The sequence below is a fragment of the Populus euphratica genome, unplaced genomic scaffold (genome assembly GCF_000495115.2).
Source record: "Populus euphratica unplaced genomic scaffold, PopEup_1.0 scaffold110.1, whole genome shotgun sequence".
NCBI lineage: Eukaryota > Viridiplantae > Streptophyta > Magnoliopsida > Malpighiales > Salicaceae > Populus > Populus euphratica.
The window spans coordinates 1,156,508-1,177,277 of NW_011499904.1; the positions used below are offsets into that span (position 1 = coordinate 1,156,508).

Genomic DNA, 20,770 nt, shown 5'->3' on the forward strand with positions numbered 1-20,770 from the left:
TAAAACCATCAATATTAATATATATATTTTTAAATTATTTTATAACCTCAATTTTAAAATTATTTTTAACTAAATATATTAAATAATTTTTTCTTTAACCTTAATTTCTAACTACAATTTAATTAAATATCTATTTTTTCAAATTAATCTGAATTAAAAATATTTTTATAAAATAATTATAATAACTATTGTAATATCAAATACACTCTTAGTTCAAACTAATTAAAAAAAAGGAGATATATAAGGTTTATATATATGCTCAAAAGAGCTCCACTGTTCCTGTAACAATGATGATGATGGTTGCCATTGTTTCTATCATCATGCCAATATGTTGGTCATATTATGATTTATCTGCAGGTTCATCAAAGTGGCTCATTTCTAGTTTGGATATGGACTTCAGTGGAAGCTTAAGATTGACAAAAGTTTTCTGATGATAAGTTGTGCTTTTGAATTATACCTCTAAAGTCATGTCAACTTTGAGGGAAGCAAGGTGGAGAGAGTCACCGTCTGGAAGATACTCAGGCGGAGAGGAGATGGGCGAGCAAAGATTGTAATGTACTAGTTCAATGAACTTGGAGGTGGCTGAATAGTGTGTTCTCCAAGGCAAACTAATCATAGCACCTGCGGACCTGGAGTTAAGCTAGCTAGGGCCCGGTGATGGGCAACCAGTTATCTACTTCTATCATAGGTTTGTGCTGATAAAATGATAATGGCGAACATCTTGGGCACGCGTGCTATTCCTTGCTAAATAATTACAGGGCTTATGTTCTTGGAAGGCGTTTGTTTATGCTACTACTTTTCAATTAAAATATAGTTTATAGGTATCTAGTAAAAAAAAAAAAATGATTTACGAAATCCATATTATTTTTATGTTTAAAACATGATTATTAAAAAGTAAAAAAATTCTATTTTTTTACTGTGATTATACTATTCACTTAAAAATAATAAATATTATAATTTACTTGTACTATTCACATATATTTTTTTTATAAATATTAATATTAATTTTATTAATATTTAAAAAAAACTAATTTAGAGACTGAATAATTTTTTTAAAAAAAAACTAGTATAAATTGAATTAAATTTATTCACACTATAATATAATTTTATACCTAATAATATTTTATTTAATTTTATTACACGCTAAAAAAATTATGAAAATTATAATTTTTATTGGATAAATTTTTTACATGATAAAATTATAAATAGTTTAATAAAATAATAAAAATATTTTATGATATAATAGGAGTAATTAATTTTATAATATTTAAATTTAAAATTATTAATATTAATATATTTTTTAAAAATAATTTTATAACTTTAATTTTAAAAATATTTTTAAATAAACACATTAAATTATTTTTTCTTCGATTTCAATTTTAACTACAGTTTAATTAAATATTTATTTTTTTAAATCAACCTCAATTAAAAATAATTTTATAAAATAATTTTTTTTAAATTATAATTATAATAATTATTGTAATACCAAATACACTTTTAGTTTAAACTAATTAAAAAAAATAAGATACGAGGTTTATATATATATATATATATTATTTAAAAATATAATTATTATTGTTTTTAAATAATTTTTTGGATTAAAATATATATTAATAATATTTTTTTATTTTTTAAAAATTAGTTTTTATCTTAACACATGAAAAAAAAATTAAACATATAAAAATATATTAATTTAAAAAAGTCAAAAACATTTTTAAAATATAAAAATAAACCATAACATGTGAGCCAGCGATTATAACTCCTCTCTCTCTCTCTTTAGGAAAAAGAAGCTGTTAGAATTCTTGAGGGTCTTGACAGGATCAGCAATGGTAAACGTGCCCATAACACATTACAATATTAGAGCAGAGAGTGGGGTTGGGGGCATAGAAAAAAGAGAGAGAATAATCGGTGGAGAAGAGAGACGGTAGAAGTTGTGTGGAGGTGGAAGGCATGATAAGCTCATGAGATTAATTATGGAGTTTTTGAACACGCTTTGTGGCCACTGGTCATAAATCAATCATCATCACCACAAATAGCACCGCCAGCCACTAGCAGCCGCCCGAAAAGTAAACGATATTAGAGATTCATAATTGTAATGATACAGCCTTCTCTTCTCTCCTTTTTGTTTATTAATATTTTATACTATGTCCCTGCCACTAAAATATCAAATGACCTCACGTCACCCCCGCACTCTCTTCCCTTCTCTTTCTGTTTCGTTGGGTTAATGAGGAGTTCGATTGCAATCTAACCATCTTTGTGTATCCTACAAGGTCTATCAGATAGACGATAATCATGTACTTGACCGTCTCTTCTTCTTCTTCTTCAATCATCTCCTCTACCCCCACCTCCTGCTTCTTCTCCTTATGTCATTTTCTTGTCCCACTATTTCGGTCCCTTCAACTTAAATGATGGTGATAATAATGGTCAAGAAGGACAGCTTCACTTCTCTGCCTGGCTCGACATATCCACTCATCATAATTCAAAGACCTAGAACCCCTTCCTCCTCCTCCTCGGTCATGTTCTTATCTCTTATTCTAATTTTAATACTATTGCTACTGCCCCCTTGCCATGCCACAACTGTCTGCAATCAAGATGATCATCACTCTCTCTTGTTCTTCTTATCCCGTTTATCATCTTCTTCTCCTTTGAATTGGGGTCATTCCACTGATTGCTGCCTCTGGGAAGGAGTTGATTGTGATGGAACTGCAGATGGTCGAGTAACCAGTCTTTATCTACCTTTCAGAGACCTTAATGGCACCCTCGCTCCATCTCTTGCCAATCTCACGGGTCTTGCTCACCTCAATCTTTCACATAATAGCCTGTATGGTTCTCTACCTGCTAGATTCTTTTCCTCACTCAGAAGCCTCCAGGTTCTTGATCTCAGCTACAACCGTCTCGATGGTGAAATACCATCCCTTGATACTAATAACTTTATCCCTATCGAGATAGTGGACTTGTCTAGCAACCACTTCTATGGGGAATTAAGTCAATCCAACTCATTTCTCCAGGCAGCTTGGAATTTGTCTAGACTCAATGTTAGCAACAACAGCTTCGCAGGCCAAATTCCTTCCAACATCTGCAACATTTCTTCTGGTTCCACGACCCTTCTTGACTTCTCCAACAACGATTTCAGCGGGAACCTCACTCCTGGATTTGGGGAATGTTCCAAACTTGAGATATTCCGTGCTGGTTTCAATAATCTCTCGGGGGTGATTCCTGATGATCTTTACAAAGCAACCTCACTTGTACATTTCTCAATACCTGTCAACCACCTCTCTGGTCAAATCAGTGATGCTGTCGTCAATCTCACTAGTCTCAAGGTTCTTGAGCTGTACTCCAATCAGTTGGGTGGCAGGATACCCCGGGATATAGGCAAGCTCTCCAAGTTGGAACAGTTGCTGCTTCACATTAACTCGCTCACAGGTCCTCTGCCTCCATCTCTGATGAACTGTACTAATCTAGTAAAATTGAATCTGCGGGTCAATTTCTTGGCAGGAAATCTCTCTGACTCCGATTTCTCCACACTCCGCAATCTTAGCACCCTCGATCTTGGTAACAACAAGTTTACAGGTACCTTTCCCACTAGCCTCTACTCATGCACATCACTAGTTGCAGTTAGACTTGCCAGTAATCAGATAGAGGGACAGATCTTACCTGACATACTAGCGCTACGATCTCTATCTTTTCTCTCAATTTCCGCCAACAACTTAACTAACATTACTGGGGCTATCCGAACTTTGATGGGTTGCAAGAGCCTCACTACTCTCATCCTTTCCAATAATACTATGAGTGAAGGTATGCTAGATGATGGAAATACATTAGACTCTACTGGATTCCAAAATCTCCAGGTTTTGGCCCTAGGTCGTTGCAAACTCTCCGGTCAAGTGCCATCCTGGCTAGCCAACATCAGTAGCCTACAGGTCATAGACCTGTCTTACAATCAAATCAGAGGTTCAATTCCTGGTTGGCTGGATAATCTTTCAAGCCTTTTCTACTTAGACTTGTCTAATAACCTTCTTTCAGGAGAATTTCCTTTGAAACTCGCGGGATTGCAAACACTAACATCGCAAGAGGTTATTAAACAACTGGACAGAAGTTATCTAGAGTTGCCCGTGTTTGTCAAGCCCACAAATGCTACCAATTTGCAGTACAATCAGCTCTCTAGCCTGCCACCGGCTATATACCTTGGAAACAACAACCTCAGTGGCAATATCCCTGTACAGATTGGCCAACTGAAGTTCCTTCATGTGTTGGATCTCAGTGATAACAAATTCTCTGGAAACATTCCAGATGAATTATCAAGCCTCGCTAACTTGGAGAAAGTGGATCTCTCAGGAAACCTTTTGTCCGGAGAAATTCCTACTTCACTCAAAGGTCTCCATTTCTTGTCTTCGTTCAGTGTTGCCAATAATGATCTTCAAGGACCTATACCATCTGGAGGTCAGTTTGATACTTTCCCTAGTTCCAGCTTTACAGGGAATCGATGGTTATGTGGACAGGTTTTGCAGCGATCTTGTTCCAGTTCACCAGGAACCAACCATTCTTCAGCTCCTCATAAAAGCACAAGCATCAAACTTGTCATCGGACTTGTCATTGGTATTTGTTTCGGCACTGGTTTATTTATTGCTGTGTTAGCGCTTTGGATATTGTCCAAGAGAAGGATCATTCCTGGAGGGGACACGGACAACACTGAGTTGGATACAATTTCCATCAACTCTGGATTTCCTCCAGAGGGTGACAAGGATTCCAGCTTAGTTGTATTGTTCCCAAGTAATACTAATGAGATCAAGGATCTTACCATTTCTGAACTCTTGAAAGCCACTGACAATTTTAATCAGGCAAACATTGTTGGTTGTGGGGGTTTTGGTTTGGTTTATAAGGCAACATTAGGAGATGGGAGCAAGCTGGCTGTCAAGAAACTCTCGGGAGACTTGGGTCTGATGGAAAGAGAATTCAGAGCAGAGGTAGAGGCACTTTCCACAGCCCAACATGAAAACCTGGTTTCCCTGCAAGGCTATTGTGTGCATGAGGGATGTCGCTTGCTTATATATTCCTTCATGGACAATGGGAGTTTGGATTACTGGTTGCATGAGAAGACCGATGGTGCATCCCAACTAGATTGGCCCACGAGACTTAAGATTGCAAGGGGAGTAGGTTGTGGTCTGGCTTACATGCACCAGATATGTGAGCCTCATATTGTGCATCCTGACATCAAATCCAGCAACATCCTCCTTGACGACAAGTTCGAAGCACGCGTAGCAGATTTTGGATTGTCCCGGTTGATTCTGCCTTACCAAACTCATGTTACAACCGAGCTTGTTGGAACTCTGGGTTATATTCCTCCTGAGTATGGGCAAGCATGGGTAGCCACTTTGAGGGGAGATATATACAGTTTTGGAGTCGTTATGCTTGAACTGCTGACTGGAAAGAGACCCATGGAGGTATTCAAGCCAAGGATGTCTAGAGAATTGGTTGGCTGGGTGCAGCAAATGAGAAATGAGGGTAAACAAGAAGAGATCTTTGATCCTCTCTTGAGAGGAAAGGGTTTTGATGACGAGATGCTGCGAATACTAGATGTGGCCTGCATGTGCGTTAGCCAGAATCCTTTCAAGAGACCAACCATCAAGGAAGTCGTTGATTGGCTCAAGAATGATGGCTCCCACAGAAATGAAAATAAGGGTTAGTTGAAAATGCTCTTCAACATAATTAAACCAAAATGTACATTTGCACATAACATGAAGTTTTTTTTTTCATTGTTTTCTGATGTAAATGGATATCTGACCCCTATCATATAGGTTTATAGACGTACAGAAAAAGCAATTGCAATTAATGATAAGTTGTTAGCAGATGAATCTGCAAGTGAAAGATGTAGTCATATGACTGTAATTTCATCTCCAATACAAGCAACTGATCACCTAGCCCATAAAACAGGAACTTCTAGCCTAAAACACGGCAACAACTTATGCCCATTCTTTACCCGTATCACTGCATTGTTTACGACTGAAACAATCTAGCTTCATTTGCCCTCTATTTGCCACTGACCATAGTCATTTGAAAAATGTTGTCAATATTAGTTTTTTTCCAGTACAACAGATATATTAACAACAACCATGGAGGCAAGAGGGGCACTCCAATAACATATCTGACGAGATAGAACGCATGCCTGGAGGAGAATTAGTCCAGTGCACAAATGACAAAGATTGGGAGGACCCATCTTGTAAACAATGTTGAGGGGGGGAATACATTAAGTTCAGGAATAAAGTTATGGTGGCTATGACGCGTTAATCACTAAGAGAGGGATAAAAGGGGAAGCATAATCACTTACTTTAATGAAATAGACTCGTTGCTGCTTATGCCCTAGTCAAACATTTGCGAAGTAGGCATTAAAACAAGCAGGTAACCTGCTTAGGAAATGCCAACCGGCCTCCAGCCAGGAGCATTACATGGATACAAGTTTGCAAGAGAAAGTACATAATGCAATGTGGTGCTCGATAGCAGGAGAAAAGGAGAGAAGATAGTGTTGATTGGTTAACGATGAAAGTCAAGTGTTTAGGTCATGGGAGAGTCTGTTCTTGATTGGTCTACCGTTGTTGCAACTTCGAGAGGCCATATATATTTATAGCATTAATGTTGTAGTGCAATGACAGAGACAGCCATCTCACTCTCATGTTTCCATGTATATATATATATGCAGATTGCTACCTGAAGAAGAATTTTATGTTTTTTAAGTTGTGAATAGGGTCTTTCATCCTGTTTGTTTGTTTACGCGGGTTTTTTTATAAAAAAAATTATTTATTTATTTTTAAATTGTTTTAAAAAATAATAATAAAATATTATTTTTAATACTGAAGACTGTCTTTGTAGAAGAAAAAAGGTGTTGCAAAAAGTCAGAAAGCGAATGCCACGTTGCCTATAATATCACATTTATTTTTATTTTAATAATAAAAGGTGTCTTCGAATTTTATAAGTCGATAGTCAATTTCGAACAATCTTAAAAATATATATATATATATATTATTGTAAAGAATTCATACAAAATATATATATATTATTGTAAAGAATTCATAGAATTTATTTAAGTGTTGAACCCAAGACAAAGAAATAAAATAAACTTTCTTTGCTATCAGCCAACCCACTTAAGATTATAATAGCATAACACACCTCTTATTACCAGTCAGTCAGTTGCATTAATTAATAAAAGGAAAAGTTTCTTAACTATTATACCGACCAACAGGGATTTAACTAGGAATAGCAATGGTACCCACGCATCGGCTCGGATTTTTTAATATCTATAATTTATCAATTATTTATTGTAATTTTTGTAACTTTATCCATTATTTATTGTACTTTAGGTATTCAATAGTTATCTATTATTATTTATTAATCAATAAAAAATAAAATAGTTAATATATATATTTAAAGTATGTATATGTATATTATACTATAAAATAACAAATGTTATTTATATGTATATATTTCATGTCAGTATATATATTCTATAAATATATATTAAGAGTTAGGTTTAAGTAAGTTTAAATCGAATTTAATACTATTTATACCCTACTCATAATCCTTTAGTTCATTCAGGTTGGATTAAGGTTGGATTAGTATATATTAGTTTAGATTAAATTCTCATCCCAATATTTAATATTTCTTATATATCAAAAAATTATGATTTTCTTTCTAAAAAAAATATGATTTCCTTGTCAAAATATGGAAATTCATATGCTGGAAGGCGATAAATATAAAAAAAATATCTTAATCATCTTACTTCTTATAATTTTGTTGTTTTAAAATATAATATAACTCTTGTAATTTATAAGTCATATAATAATCCTTTACATTCTGTTGGGAAAAATTAACATAAAATTCATATTATTTATAAGATTATCATTATATTTAGTTAACAACTAAAAAATTCTTATATTAAATATTACAATTTTATTATTAAATTAAAAAAAAAAACCTAACATGTTTCCCTTTCCTTTTCATTTCCATCTTGTATTTCATTTTTATTTTTCTATTACAAGCATAACATCATATAAAATTAAATTGAAATTATATGAAATTTTAAAAAGTAAGATGTCAGTCATCTATTTACTTCTATAACTACGTGAGCTAGTTTAACCACAAATAATCTTGTTTATGTTCATTGTGCCTCTTCTTATTTAAAAAGGGTATAATTATCAATATCTCATTACTTTCATCATATACATTAACATTAATGTTATTTTAATCTTATTTACGACAATTCATCATTATAATTATTATTTTTAACCTTAATAATATCTTTACACTTTTATCCCTTAAAAATTACATATTCCATATAATTTCATTTAAATTTCAATGATATTTACCAACAACGGAATTACATCAATATGAAATTAACTATAGAATTTCTTAAATTATGAATTCTATCACTTTTCATATAAGGTGTTTACTCCTTGTTAAATCCTTTATCATCCTCTATTTATTTTTCATTTCACTATCTTTTTTATTAACAATCTAGTCTAACATATTTCAATACATTTTTTCATTTTTTTTAAAATTTTGTGTATAGTTCCAATGCCACCAACATTCAAAAATACATTCCCACAAATAATTTTCAATTTACCAAATTCAATATCCACACACGCATAACTTTAATTAAATTTTCAGTATTTGTTTGATGTAACATCAATTTCATGCTTGTTTATAATTTCCAATATCAATTTCTAATAAATAAACATACTAAATTTCAAGTTCAATGAACATAACCAACCATTCTTTTCCAATTTTCAAGTTCAATGAACATAAGCAACCATTCTTTTCCAATCATCATCATCTCATTAATGCATACAAGATTTATCATCAATTATTCAATTATCTCAAAACCATATACATAGATGCCCTTAAAGCCTCTTTTGTTATTTTAACTAATAACAGTCACCACATACAAGTTCAAATAATGTCATAAACAATCATACACTTTCTTTCAATTATCTCAAAAAATTCAAAGTATGCTAAAAACTCAAATAAAATTAGATGAAATAAACTTATTCATCTCCAAGTACAATCATTGTAATAATATACAATTAATAAGCATTTGGCCAATTACATAAATTCCCCAATACAAAACAATACAATTTGATTGGTCATATTCATTTCTTTATGATTTTGTATCTATCACAACTTATTCTAACCTAATCACTTTATTTACTACCAATTTTATAATTTCTCAAATTTTAACAATGAACCCTAACTTAAAAATTTGAAATTTTGGTCAAAATCATCTAAAGTCCACCTAAACCTAAATAGACGAGTACAAAACACTTTAATTATTGATTATTTGAACTTTGAATGACTTTCAGTTTAGTTCCCGCTAATCCTTCTTATTCTTCCTCTTAAAACCCTTATTTTCTAACTCTAACTCAACTTTTCTCTCACTTAATTATCTCTCAAATCTTATGTTTATGTATTTAAAACCTAATAACCCACTCATGTTATCCAAAAAAGTAATTTTCTTAAAGGAATTTGGATGTAAGAATAAAAGAAGAAGAAGGAAGCTTTTTCTTCTTTCTCATGGCTGACAACTTCTCTCATAAAAAAAGAGATGAAAATTTTATTTTATTTATAGTTCTGCCACTAGTTATGCTCCTCTAGTATTTTTAGGTAAATCTCTCGGTTTCCTGTGTAACTTGATATGAAAATTAACTACAATTCAAAGTTATTAAACCTGGTCCAGAAATAGACTAGACTAAGAGGTTGAGTCTCCAGTCATACGGGTTAACTGGAGTCAACATGAAAAAAAAATTTTAAAAAAATATTTAAGGTTTTAATATCCCACATGAAAAGATTAAGAAACAATCTATATTGATGTAGGCTATACATGTTATAAATAACGAAGTTTAAAAGATTATTTAAAAAAAAAATTATCTCACATTGAAAAGATATTATTTTATCATTTTAAGTTGAAGTATTTAAATCAAATAAGTTTCTTATCTTACATTAAAAAAAGTACAATTTTCTTCTTGTGAACATAATAGACACACTAATAAGTTTCTAATCTTATATTAAAAAAATAAAATATTTTTCTAATATTTATATAATAAACTTTAATGTAAATTAATAACCAACAACAAAAAAATAATAGACTCGCGTACTTAAAATTAAATCGAATAAGATAAAAACCTCTAATTTCTCCCGTGCATATTATACAACACCTATATTTTTAAAACCTTTTTATCTTCACTAGGAAATTATTGTTTTTGTCCCTCCATTAACTTGAATCATTATTTTTATTGTTGTCACTCCTTTGACCAAAACCACATGCTTATCCTGCATTGTCGTCCCCTAGATTTAGTTTTCCAGCTTGTTATAGAAAAATGTTGCCCATTCCCGGGACTGGAAGAAGTGAAAAAACATGTAAAAAGAGGGGATCAGACTTGCATCCTGAGATGTGAACATGTAAAAAACAAAGGGATAGGGTCTCTGCCTTCAAAAAACAATAAAACATTGACAAAACTCTCAGGTTTTGCCAGATTATCTGTAGGTTGATCTGGCTGGTTCAAGTTTTTTTTATTCGGACCTGACTTGGACCCCAAGTCATGCAGCTTGTTAGTCAACCTTGCGTGCCGGGTCCAAGTCTAGTAACTATACTAGAATCATCCATGCTCTTCAACTATCTTTTGGAATACTTTATTTTTATTTTATTTTTTTAGAATTTATTTGCAAATATGATTGTATTTTTTTAAGGTGTTTTTTTGTTTAAAAATATATTAAAATAATTTTTTTTATTTTTTAAAATCTATTTTGAATATTAAAAAAATAATTAAAAAATTAAAAACATGATTGTACCGTAATGTCAAATATAGCATTACCCCGAACTAATAGTTTGAGGAATCAAAATTAGAGAATTGAAAGATTGGGGGCTTAGTTATGTTTGACCGAAAGTGAAGGGTTCTTTCGACCGATCAGAACCTTTTGTTTTGTTTTGTTTTTGTTTTCATTTTGTTGCCAGTTACCAGCTACAACCAACGATCTGCTTGATGAGTGATGACCTCTCTGGTTTGTGGAATCCTTCCCTTTTAGGAGTCGCTCAAGTCAACTGTTCAGCAGCAGACAATTCTACCAGGAAGGAAGGAAGGAAGTAGATAGAGAAATGAAGCAGCATCACAAATTGACGTTGGTACTGTGCGGGATATGGGTTTTCACTCTGCTCTACGGCGAGATGTTTGCCTTCTGGCTTCCATTTCAATCCTCTTGTTCCTGGCCTCATCTTTCCTCCCATCCTACTTCTACCGTAATTCTTTCCTTTTACTTCCAACAAACATTTATTTCTTGTTATTGTTTTATTTTTGCTTCTCTCTATAAATAATTGATGATGACGGGCTTTTTAGATCTCTTGTCAATTATAATTTCTTTCTTTAGAATTTCGATTTTCCTTTTGATTCTTTTTAACAGTACGAAATAAAGTCTGGGTCTCAAAATCTGAATTCGTGTGATCTTTATTTTAAATGCAAAACTCTCATTAGCTGCGTTGACAATAGCATGTAAAATTGATTTACTATGTTTCAGATAAATGGGGTTCAATCTCCCGCGGATTATGTTAAGGTTGCTGTCGTAACAGACCAACAGGTGAGTTTTCTTCTTGAATTAGATTATCAAACATGTATTTCTTTTTTGCTGGGGTTTTAGAGGCTAAGATTTCAATCCTTGACAGCTAATGGACAAAACCTCCATTGGTCTACCTCCAAAATCATTTCTTTTGGAGACTGTGAAGTTCTATGCTGATTTATACATGCGCCGCGCATTCTTTGCATCTATCCTCCCTTTCAAACCCAATGTCGTCTTGTTTCTCGGCGATTACTTTGATGGGGGGCCTTTTTTATCACATGAAGAGTAAGGCCACCAAATCTCTATTTCTCTTCGTTGTTGTAGATTATGTGTGCCTTTAAACTTGATTTTGGTTATTTCCATCAAAAACTTGTTAATGCATGACTTTTATGTTAGTGGCTTTTTCCCTTTCATCTTTATTCCAATATTTGCTTTTTATTCTTGTCTTCGGTATGTTTTCTGGTGAGGAATGCCCTTGACTTTTTTTAACTGATAAGATGGCAGGAATCTTTACATCGATTTAAACACATTTTTGGGCTGAATGACGATGGCATACTTAGAAACATCAAGGTTTACTTCATTCCTGGAAACCATGATATCGGCTATGCAAGTATCAGCTCTCATAACCCAAAGGTAATTTGGCATGATTTCATTACCGTTATACTGCCCTGACTTTTATTGTGATGCATCTGTTATAATCAATTCTGGTTCTTCTCCTTTATTTTCCGTGTTAAGTAAAGTCCTGTGTCTTATGTTATTTAATTGATTGATGATTTATTTGCAATTTGGTCAAAGATTATCACAGACTTCGTGATAATGGCTTAGTGATGTTCTCTAATTTGCCCTTTTGGTTTGCTCTTGGAGTATCACTCTGTACTCTAACATTTGTACAGGTGGTTGAGCGCTATGAGGGAGAATTTGGGATCAGAAACCGGCGGTTTACAATTGGAAAAGTGGAGTTTGTTGCGGTTGATTCCCAAACTCTAGATGGTAAAATAAAGAAGCCATTTACACTTCTCCATGAAACAAACTTTTGCATTTTGTCCAAACATATAATATAGTAGTAGTGGGTCAGATGGCTACAGAACCTACAAATGAAAGGCAGTTCTTTGATACTTTGCTAAATAAAGCAAAACAACAGATGATCGTTAAATTAGGCACTTATACGTGAGAGGTATTGGTGTGTAGTGAAATGAATGATGAGTTCATGCAACCACCAATCAAATGAAGCCATACTTTTAACAATCTCCATCTTGGCTTGAATTGGATTTGGATAACTTCCTTGAGTTTGTTTACATGAATTTATTTCCTATATCCTTTTTTGACCTACACTTTCTTAACTTCTCCACATTCATTAACATGGATACCTTTCTTAAAATGTTCATTAACATGGATATCTTTCTTAACTTTGCCATGTTCAATCTTTTTCGTGGATGGGAATAACGCTTCACTGTCTTTTGCTTATTGTAAGACTCACCCAAATTCCATATCTGTTGTGCTTCTCATCAACTTGTACGAATTCTTGACAATCGATTCTTCATTTCTTCACCACCAAAGTATCTCTACTAAATTCTGTAATTCCACTCTTGCTCAATACCTACAACCATGCAAGTCAAGTTAGCCAGGTGAAATGTTTTTTGTCAGTTTAATTTGGTGCAAGTTGATATGAGACTATTCAAGAAAAGGTGAAGATTATTGAAAATTTGTGTTGAATTGGTTATAGGTGCATGGGTTTACAGAAATCTTCTCACATCCAAAATCCTCTTATGTGTACTATCTGGTGATGAAAGAAGACTGTCTTTTTTGGTTTAGATTTTGTAGCCAACTGACCCACCTCTAGCATATACATATTCTATTGTGGTGGAATAATAAACGTGAGAAGGCAGCAGCAGCCGTAGTTTACAGTAGTGAGTACTTTTTAAGAGTTTTTTTGAAGTTTTTGAAAGAAACTCTATTAGCGTTTTTGAGACTTTCTTAGGTGTAGTTGAGGTTAGAAGTTATTTTATTGATTTTAGTAAATTGTATTAGTGAAGTTTTTGTGGAGTAGGCAATATGTGAATCCTCATGCTCAATTATTTTATTACGGGTTTTGGCCTAATCAGTTAGAGAAACCATTTTGACAAGAAACCACTGACATTTACTGATGATATTGTATTATCTGAGAATGAAAATGGTACAAACCTGCACATTAAAACCTGACCCTTGCAGACTAATACTCACTGAACTTTCAGGAATATCATGAGTTATGATGTGGGAGCATATAATGTCTCATTATTTGCATTATCATGCATGAGATAATTTTACTTGGAGGCTGCATTGAATGGCTTATGTATGACAGTGGCTATTATTTTTATTCTTAGCATGCAAGTATATACAAATATTTCAATAGAATTAGAATTGGGACTGAAGGTTGTAGGGAAAGTAGTCATTGTGCAATTCTATTTTGTGTAATCTCCAGGGCAGCCGCAAGGGAATCTGGCATCAATGTCTTGGGAGTTCATAAAAAATGTCTCCATTGGTATTTGATATTTTCCAGAAGATTTTCCGTTCTATTATTTGTACTGATAAGTAAATGCTTGTCCTTAAAAGCAATTCACATGTTTTTCTTTCCCAACATTTCTTTAGATGTTCAATTATTTCCAAGGGTATTGTTGAGCCATATTCCCCTGTATCGGCAGGATTATACTTATTGTGGTCCTCATCGTAGTTCCCCAATCATCAATCAGGTATTTTTTTTTTTTGTTAATTTTTGTGAAGTAACAAAAAAATCCTCTGTTTTTTGTGTTATACACTCCTTTTTGTCCATTTTCATCGGAGAGATTCTCATGTTTCTTAAGGGTTAATGATTTGAATGCTTGCACTCCTGTGAACTCTTGGAAACTTACCTTATTGAATTTCTGTTTCATTTTCAGCGGATCTCACATTCTGCTCACAATCAAGAAATTGTGTAAGCTTCTTATCATTTGTCTTGTTGAGAGGGGGACAGATGGTTGCATCCAATTGTAGAACTTGATTATGTTTTTGGGCTATGGTTTTACAAGTGGTCTGATGATGCAGGTATCAGAATTATCTTACCAAGGAATCTTCAAACCAATTGCTGGATATGATCAAACCTGTAAGTTATTCATCATCTCCTGGATCCATCTTATACCTACCTTGGCATTATGTTATGGCCTTTTGTCGAAGAAGCCTGAAAGAAGTTTCTGTGTTTGCAACATTTCCCTCAACTCCAGTGAAGAAATGTGTTTGAAACTGATAGCATGTGTTAAGGGCAGATGTCAGAATAATATGCATGATTTCTGCAGGCACTCGTTTTATCCGGCCATGATCATGACCAGTGCTCAGTGACCCATGAGTCAAAATTTGGGCCAGTAAAGGAGGTAAGCACCTGATGTTTTTGAATATATAAACTTTCTGATAATATGACAGATTTATGAAAATACGCATCCCCTGATAATATATTTGATTAATGAAATATGCAGCACACTGTAGGGACATTAAGTTGGCAGATGGGAAATTTGTATCCCTCTTTCATGCTGTTATCTGCTAGTAACTCTGCAAGTTCAAATATATCCGCCCCAGAAGCAGCAGTGATGACTCAGCTGTGCTTTCTTCCAATGCAAACACACATCTACATATGGTAACTCTCCCTCCTGATCATAATAGTCATAGTTAGCATATGTTGGGGAGGTAGATAGTGTTATCAGAAATAATTTTTATCCATGCAAAAAGCAAAGAACAAAAAGGTCACTACCAAGAAATTTATTTGTCCCCGTTTGTTTACTTGCTGAATTGTCAGGTATCTTTCCCTCTTTGCTCTGACCCTTATTACTCTCCTCTTGTGGCCAACAAGTGGCGTGGATTTTGGGCATCACTTAAGTGAATTAATGGCATCTATCAGACTATATAGCAGCATGTTCAAAGGGACCAAAGAGAAAACTGAAGACGAGGATTGTGAATATGAGATGATGTGGGATGCAGAAGGATCGATGCACCTTGTAAAGAAAGCACGAGACACCCCTCTTCTACATCCAAGCGATAAAGCTTCTGTGGAAAGGTTTTTCACTGCTACATCATCTCAATTATTTATATCCCGAAATACGAGTAGCACTTGCAGTCTCTTGTGCACTTGTTATATGCGGATGTTAATTGAAATTACTGTTTTTTTATATGATTTATGTCTCTCATTCTCTCTGTGATGCAGGGGTAATGCTGTGATGCGCCCAACTGCAAGAAAAAATGCTCCTCGGGACATAGAAGTTTCTATGAACATAGACATAAATGCAGATACTGGATTTGATAAACCATCACATAGAACCAGCAAATCAAAGACAAAAATCATTATCCACAGACTAGTGAGGACATTCCAAATGGTCACAATCATTGCTACTGTAAATGTACCTCTCTACATGATGTTACTCTTCAAGGATTGGATCGACAAGTGATGATAGACAAGAACATATTCATGGAAAGATTAAATTTATTTCAGTTGTTACTCCTTGCATACGAGGAGGGATGAAATTGCCGAAGTTAGCTCCTACTCTAAGTTGGTTTTACCCAGTGCACTGATCTGATACGTTTTGATGCTTCTAGATTTTGTCATAGCTGATAATAGGATGAGTCCCTCACAACGACGAGCTTAGGGTTGAGAGGACCTCTAGTGTGGGGCCTCCAGCAAAACAGCTGTACAATTTTTTCAATATTATCTTCAGAGAAAATTCTTCATTTTGTGCTGGTTTGGCCAAAGCGCCGTTCAGCGTTTTCAGTTGCATCAGCATCTAGCTTGTATCTTTTTTTTTTTTTGTTTTTGGGAGGGGGTGCTGATGTGTTTTAATGCATCAATCAAGTTTTCCTGTTCAAACTAGAATTTTAAAATCCGGAATGACCTGGCGAGTTGACTCGGGACCTAGCTAACCCAGGCTTGGGACCAGTCTAGGTGGAGGTAAAAACTTGTTTGAGAGTCGGCTCGATAAAACTCAGTTGATTTGGTAGTCATTAAATGATATTGTTTTGGCCTTTTAAAAAGTCAAAACACTGAAGAACAACAAAGCAATATTACTGTAAATTTAATTAATGAAAGCGGAAATTAGCTCTTTGAAGTTCTGGCTAAATGATTTTTGGTTTTCTTGAAGTTCTGGCTAAATGATTTTTGGTTTTCTTGAAGTTCTAAGAGGTCTAGGAGAGATGGAAAACTAAAGAAAGAGAGAGTAACAATCGATTCTAATTTAGATCAAAAGAACCATTACGGGTTGCAAGATGCATTGCTTCTTGAGATCCCGTCTAGTTCGGATTCTGCCAAAATAAAGTTTGGTGGTGTGAGCAAAGAAACGGACAAGAAACCAAATGAACACTGCAAAGTAAGCAAGCATTCTTCTAAGCCAACTAAAGTGTCTTGGTCACGATCCTTTTTTCAGGTATTTTCTTTTTGAAGTAATTGTTGTTGTGTGGTTTTGTGAAATTTGTTTAGGTGTCTCATTGTCATTATCTAATGGATGTGAAATCTAGTGCGGTTGAGAAAATAAGTTCAGAAGCAAAGGTATGCTTGGGTGCGTATGGAAATAGAAAATTTGAGTTTGTAGCCATTATAGGACTTAGTGGTTTGGGATTATTTTTATACTTTCTTGAAATGTCATTTATACTATACAGAAAAAAAAAGGAGAATACACACACACACACACACACAGGTGTATTTTTTTATTGACCCGGGTCAATTCATCTAACCCGTGACCCGATCACTTGACCGAGTCGATAACCAGATCGGGTTTCAAAACTATGGTTTAAACCCATTATTGAAAGTTTTAATGTTTTAGTTCAATTTCTATGTCATAGCCTCATGCCCAGTGATTCAAGCGATTCAAGGTGGTTTTGTATTTTCAATCGCAAAAAATAATAATTTATGTCGTTCATTAATAGTAAGGATATATCTAAGCAATTTAAAAAGTGCCTCTGGATGGAAAATGAGCTCAAAAGCTAATTAAAACTAAATCAGATACCGAATTGCAAATGAAGAAATAAGCTTGCATTGTTGAAGCTATTTAAAAACAAAAAATATATATACCTAAATAGCTTGGTAATAATGTTAATGTCTTAAATAATCAGTTAATATCTTGATTTTAATAACTTGACTTATTTTCCTAAACCATTATAATTGATAGCCAATACTCGTAAAATATCTTTTTTGATGGATTTGAGAACTCCCCAATACTTAAATAAATATATTTTTGAGAGATTTTAAAAATAAATATGATCTAAAAATTATAGAGTATAAAACTATTTTTTATTAAAGGATTCATGAGGAATTTATAGCTCATAAGTTTTGTTATTTTCTGAAGAGGAGTAGCTAGAGTGTCATATTATCCATAACATTAATGAGAAAAAAATATCTTACACAAGCATTAAAGAGAAATAAATATCTCGCACACATCATTAATGAGGGATAAATAACAAATTCTTTTGAAGACTTTTATACACCTAGAGGTGTAGAGACATGAGTACCTTTGACCTTAACATATTATGTTAAGGGTTACGAGAAAAAATAAACATATTCTTATGACCCAATATGAGGCCTAGAAAAATCATCAGCTCTACATCCATCTAAGATCAACGCGTAACCGAGTCCAGGGATGTTGAGTTTACTAGTTTTCCATACCCCTATATACTTGAGTTCAACGCATAGTTGAACCTAATGATGTTAAAGGTGTACAGAAATGAGCACCTTTGACCTTGACATATTATATAAAGAGTTATGAAAAAAAATAAATAGATTCTTGTGACCCGATATGAGGCCTTGAAAAATCATCAGCTCTATATTCATCTAGGATTGACGTGTAGCCAAGTTTATGGATGTTGAGTCTGCTAGCTTTCCAAACCCCTATATACTTGGACTTAATGTATAACCGAACCCAATGATGTTAAATCTAACAACTTGCCAAACCCATATGTATTTGAGTTCAATAATATTGGGTCATCGCCCTATCTTTGGCCTTTTTGAAACATGGATTTTAGTAAAAAAATAACATGTATAAAAGACATTGATCCATCAGTAACCCCCAAGTCTTTGTGTATTTAATACATAGATTTTGAAAGGTTATCAAGTTTAATGAAAGCCTTTTTACCTAAGTTGTCTATCCCATTAATGAGAGATTTTTTACCTTTCCCATGACATTTATCTTTACAGAGCATGTGAGATTATCTATGACCACGTGTCTCATCTTTATTTGAAGGAGATGATCAGGTGGCTTATTTTAATTAAAAGAAGGTGTCCTTTAGAAAACAAAATGGTATCGTGCATTTAATGCAACTATTGAATAGACTTCTGGAGATCTAAGATGATATGAAAGGTCATTCATCCAAAAGTGGGGGCGAAAAGTTGTTTTCTTTATAACCATAATCATTCTTGCTTCTATTTTTTTTTACTTTCACTTTCTATAATTTTTGAAAATTAGCTTTGTTGAAAAACTCCAAGCCACTTTTGTTTTATTATAGGAAAAAACTGTCATTCTAGGTATTTTCTACTAAAACCTTATTTTTTTCTTCTTTACTTTAAAAAGAAAAGGAGTTAGATTTATCCTTTAAAACATGAATATTGTTACCTAAAAAGAGAAATTTAGGTTTCAACCTAAAACCAAAGGAAAAGACAGGGGACTTAAGTCCATTATACTGAACCCCAAAACTAGAGGGGGTAGAACCCCACCATCAATCTCCAATAAAGGGAAAGTAGTTCTCCCTATAAAATTTCTTCCCCCATTGCTATTAGAGAACCTTAGGGGAGAGAAGGGCTACCTTAGGCCCCCGATGATGATGCCCCTATCACTGTAAAGGTGAAGGACATAAAATTTGTTAAAGATTGGCAAACAAGAGAATACAGAGTTCAAATATCTATTGAGAGTAAGCGTATTAGTCAACTAACCTTAAGCCCTGCCTATGGTCATTTTAAAATTGTAGCTTTTTTTTGCATGTATGCATTAGGGTACATTTTCCTTATCTAAGGATTTATAAAAGAAATTTTTATATACTCCAATTGGGTCTAGGCTAGTTGCACCCTAACAGGGAGATAATCTTATCTGTCTTCAATAAGTTGTTTTAGGTCATGCAAAAAGTTTTGTTGTATAGGTATAACACTTATATTGAGAAAAATATTAAGGCAATTCTCTAAACAATTTGTATGGGTCTTACATCCATAATAAAAAAAAATTATACAAGGTCCAAAAACCTTTAGAAAATTATTGAAAACTTTATATAGGTCCAATGTCTATACTTTGAAAAATATTTATCAAATTTTGGAAAGAATCAAGTTTTGAAATTTGCCTAATATTAGTAGGATTTGCCCTCTACTTGGAGCTGAGAAAAGATATGGGTTGTAAGTATATTCTTATATTCCTAGAAGATCATTGAGATGTTTTTAGGATCACATGGAGATTTTTACTATATTTTTTAAATGAAGTAAAATCCTTTAGGGTTGTCGAGGTCTTGTCAATCCTATCCTTGAAGAGTGTGCAATAACACTAGGAAGATTATGTCAATCATTTCCCAAGGTAAACTATGCAATTGTATTGGAGAGATATAGTTGATCCCTTTCAAGGTACTAGAGAGATTGAGTATGCCTATGGGTTGTTGCCCTATAAAGATTATGTCAATTTTTTTTGTTGAGGTAGTGTTTATACTATCTTTGAATAATTATGCAATTGCACTAGGAAGACAAATCCCTTCTAGGGTAAATTATGCAATTGCATTAGGAAGACTAAGTTAATTCATTCCAAAGTAAATAGTGCAATTGAATTAGGAAGATTGAGTTCATCCCATCCTTAGAAAGTTGTGGATTGTTTTTCTAGGGAGATTGTGTTAATTCTCATTGTTGAGGCAATGTATATTTCATCCTTAGAGAATTTCACAATCACACTAGGAACACCATGTCAATCCCTTCTAAGATAAATTGTGCAATCACACTAGGAAGACTAAGTTAATCCATTTCAAGGTAAATTATACAATCGCACTAGGAAGGTTAAGTCTATCCCATCATTGGAAGGTTGTGGGGTCATTTCCCTTAAGCATCACTTGGAGAAAATAAACATCGTTACTTTAAACAATTTAATCCATATATAAGAAACCTACATTCTTAGTCATTAACTATGATGCATTTATTACCCTTTAAGGTATAATCAACTCCATGGCTTGG

General features: G+C 33.5%; 2 protein-coding genes across 6 annotated transcripts; both read left to right on the top strand.

Moving 5' to 3' along the window:
* Positions 1–1,926: 1,926 nt before the first annotated feature.
* LOC105133278 (tyrosine-sulfated glycopeptide receptor 1-like) lies at positions 1,927–6,641 on the top strand. Of its 4 annotated transcripts, XM_011037208.1 has the most exons (3): positions 1,927–5,679; positions 6,094–6,180; positions 6,244–6,641. In XM_011037208.1, exons 1-2 carry the CDS (start codon positions 2,406–2,408, stop codon positions 6,135–6,137), a joined length of 3,318 nt encoding a protein of 1,105 aa, XP_011035510.1. In that variant the 5' UTR covers positions 1,927–2,405; the 3' UTR covers positions 6,138–6,180; positions 6,244–6,641. The 4 variants fall into 4 exon arrangements, with proteins under 4 accessions (XP_011035510.1, XP_011035511.1, XP_011035509.1 ...); XM_011037209.1 differs by having other exon boundaries at positions 6,086–6,641; XM_011037207.1 differs by having other exon boundaries at positions 6,094–6,641.
* Positions 6,642–10,901: 4,260 nt separating this feature from the next.
* LOC105133279 (Calcineurin-like metallo-phosphoesterase superfamily protein) lies at positions 10,902–16,329 on the top strand. 2 transcript variants are annotated; one of them, XM_011037211.1, is made up of 13 exons: positions 10,902–11,281; positions 11,557–11,616; positions 11,702–11,880; positions 12,093–12,228; positions 12,489–12,585; positions 14,054–14,113; positions 14,221–14,321; positions 14,508–14,542; positions 14,653–14,710; positions 14,901–14,975; positions 15,078–15,235; positions 15,449–15,652; positions 15,800–16,329. In XM_011037211.1, exons 1-13 carry the CDS (start codon positions 11,141–11,143, stop codon positions 16,038–16,040), a joined length of 1,545 nt encoding a protein of 514 aa, XP_011035513.1. In that variant the 5' UTR covers positions 10,902–11,140; the 3' UTR covers positions 16,041–16,329. The 2 variants fall into 2 exon arrangements, with proteins under 2 accessions (XP_011035513.1, XP_011035512.1); XM_011037210.1 differs by having other exon boundaries at positions 10,903–11,281; positions 15,395–15,652.
* Positions 16,330–20,770: the final 4,441 nt, after the last annotated feature.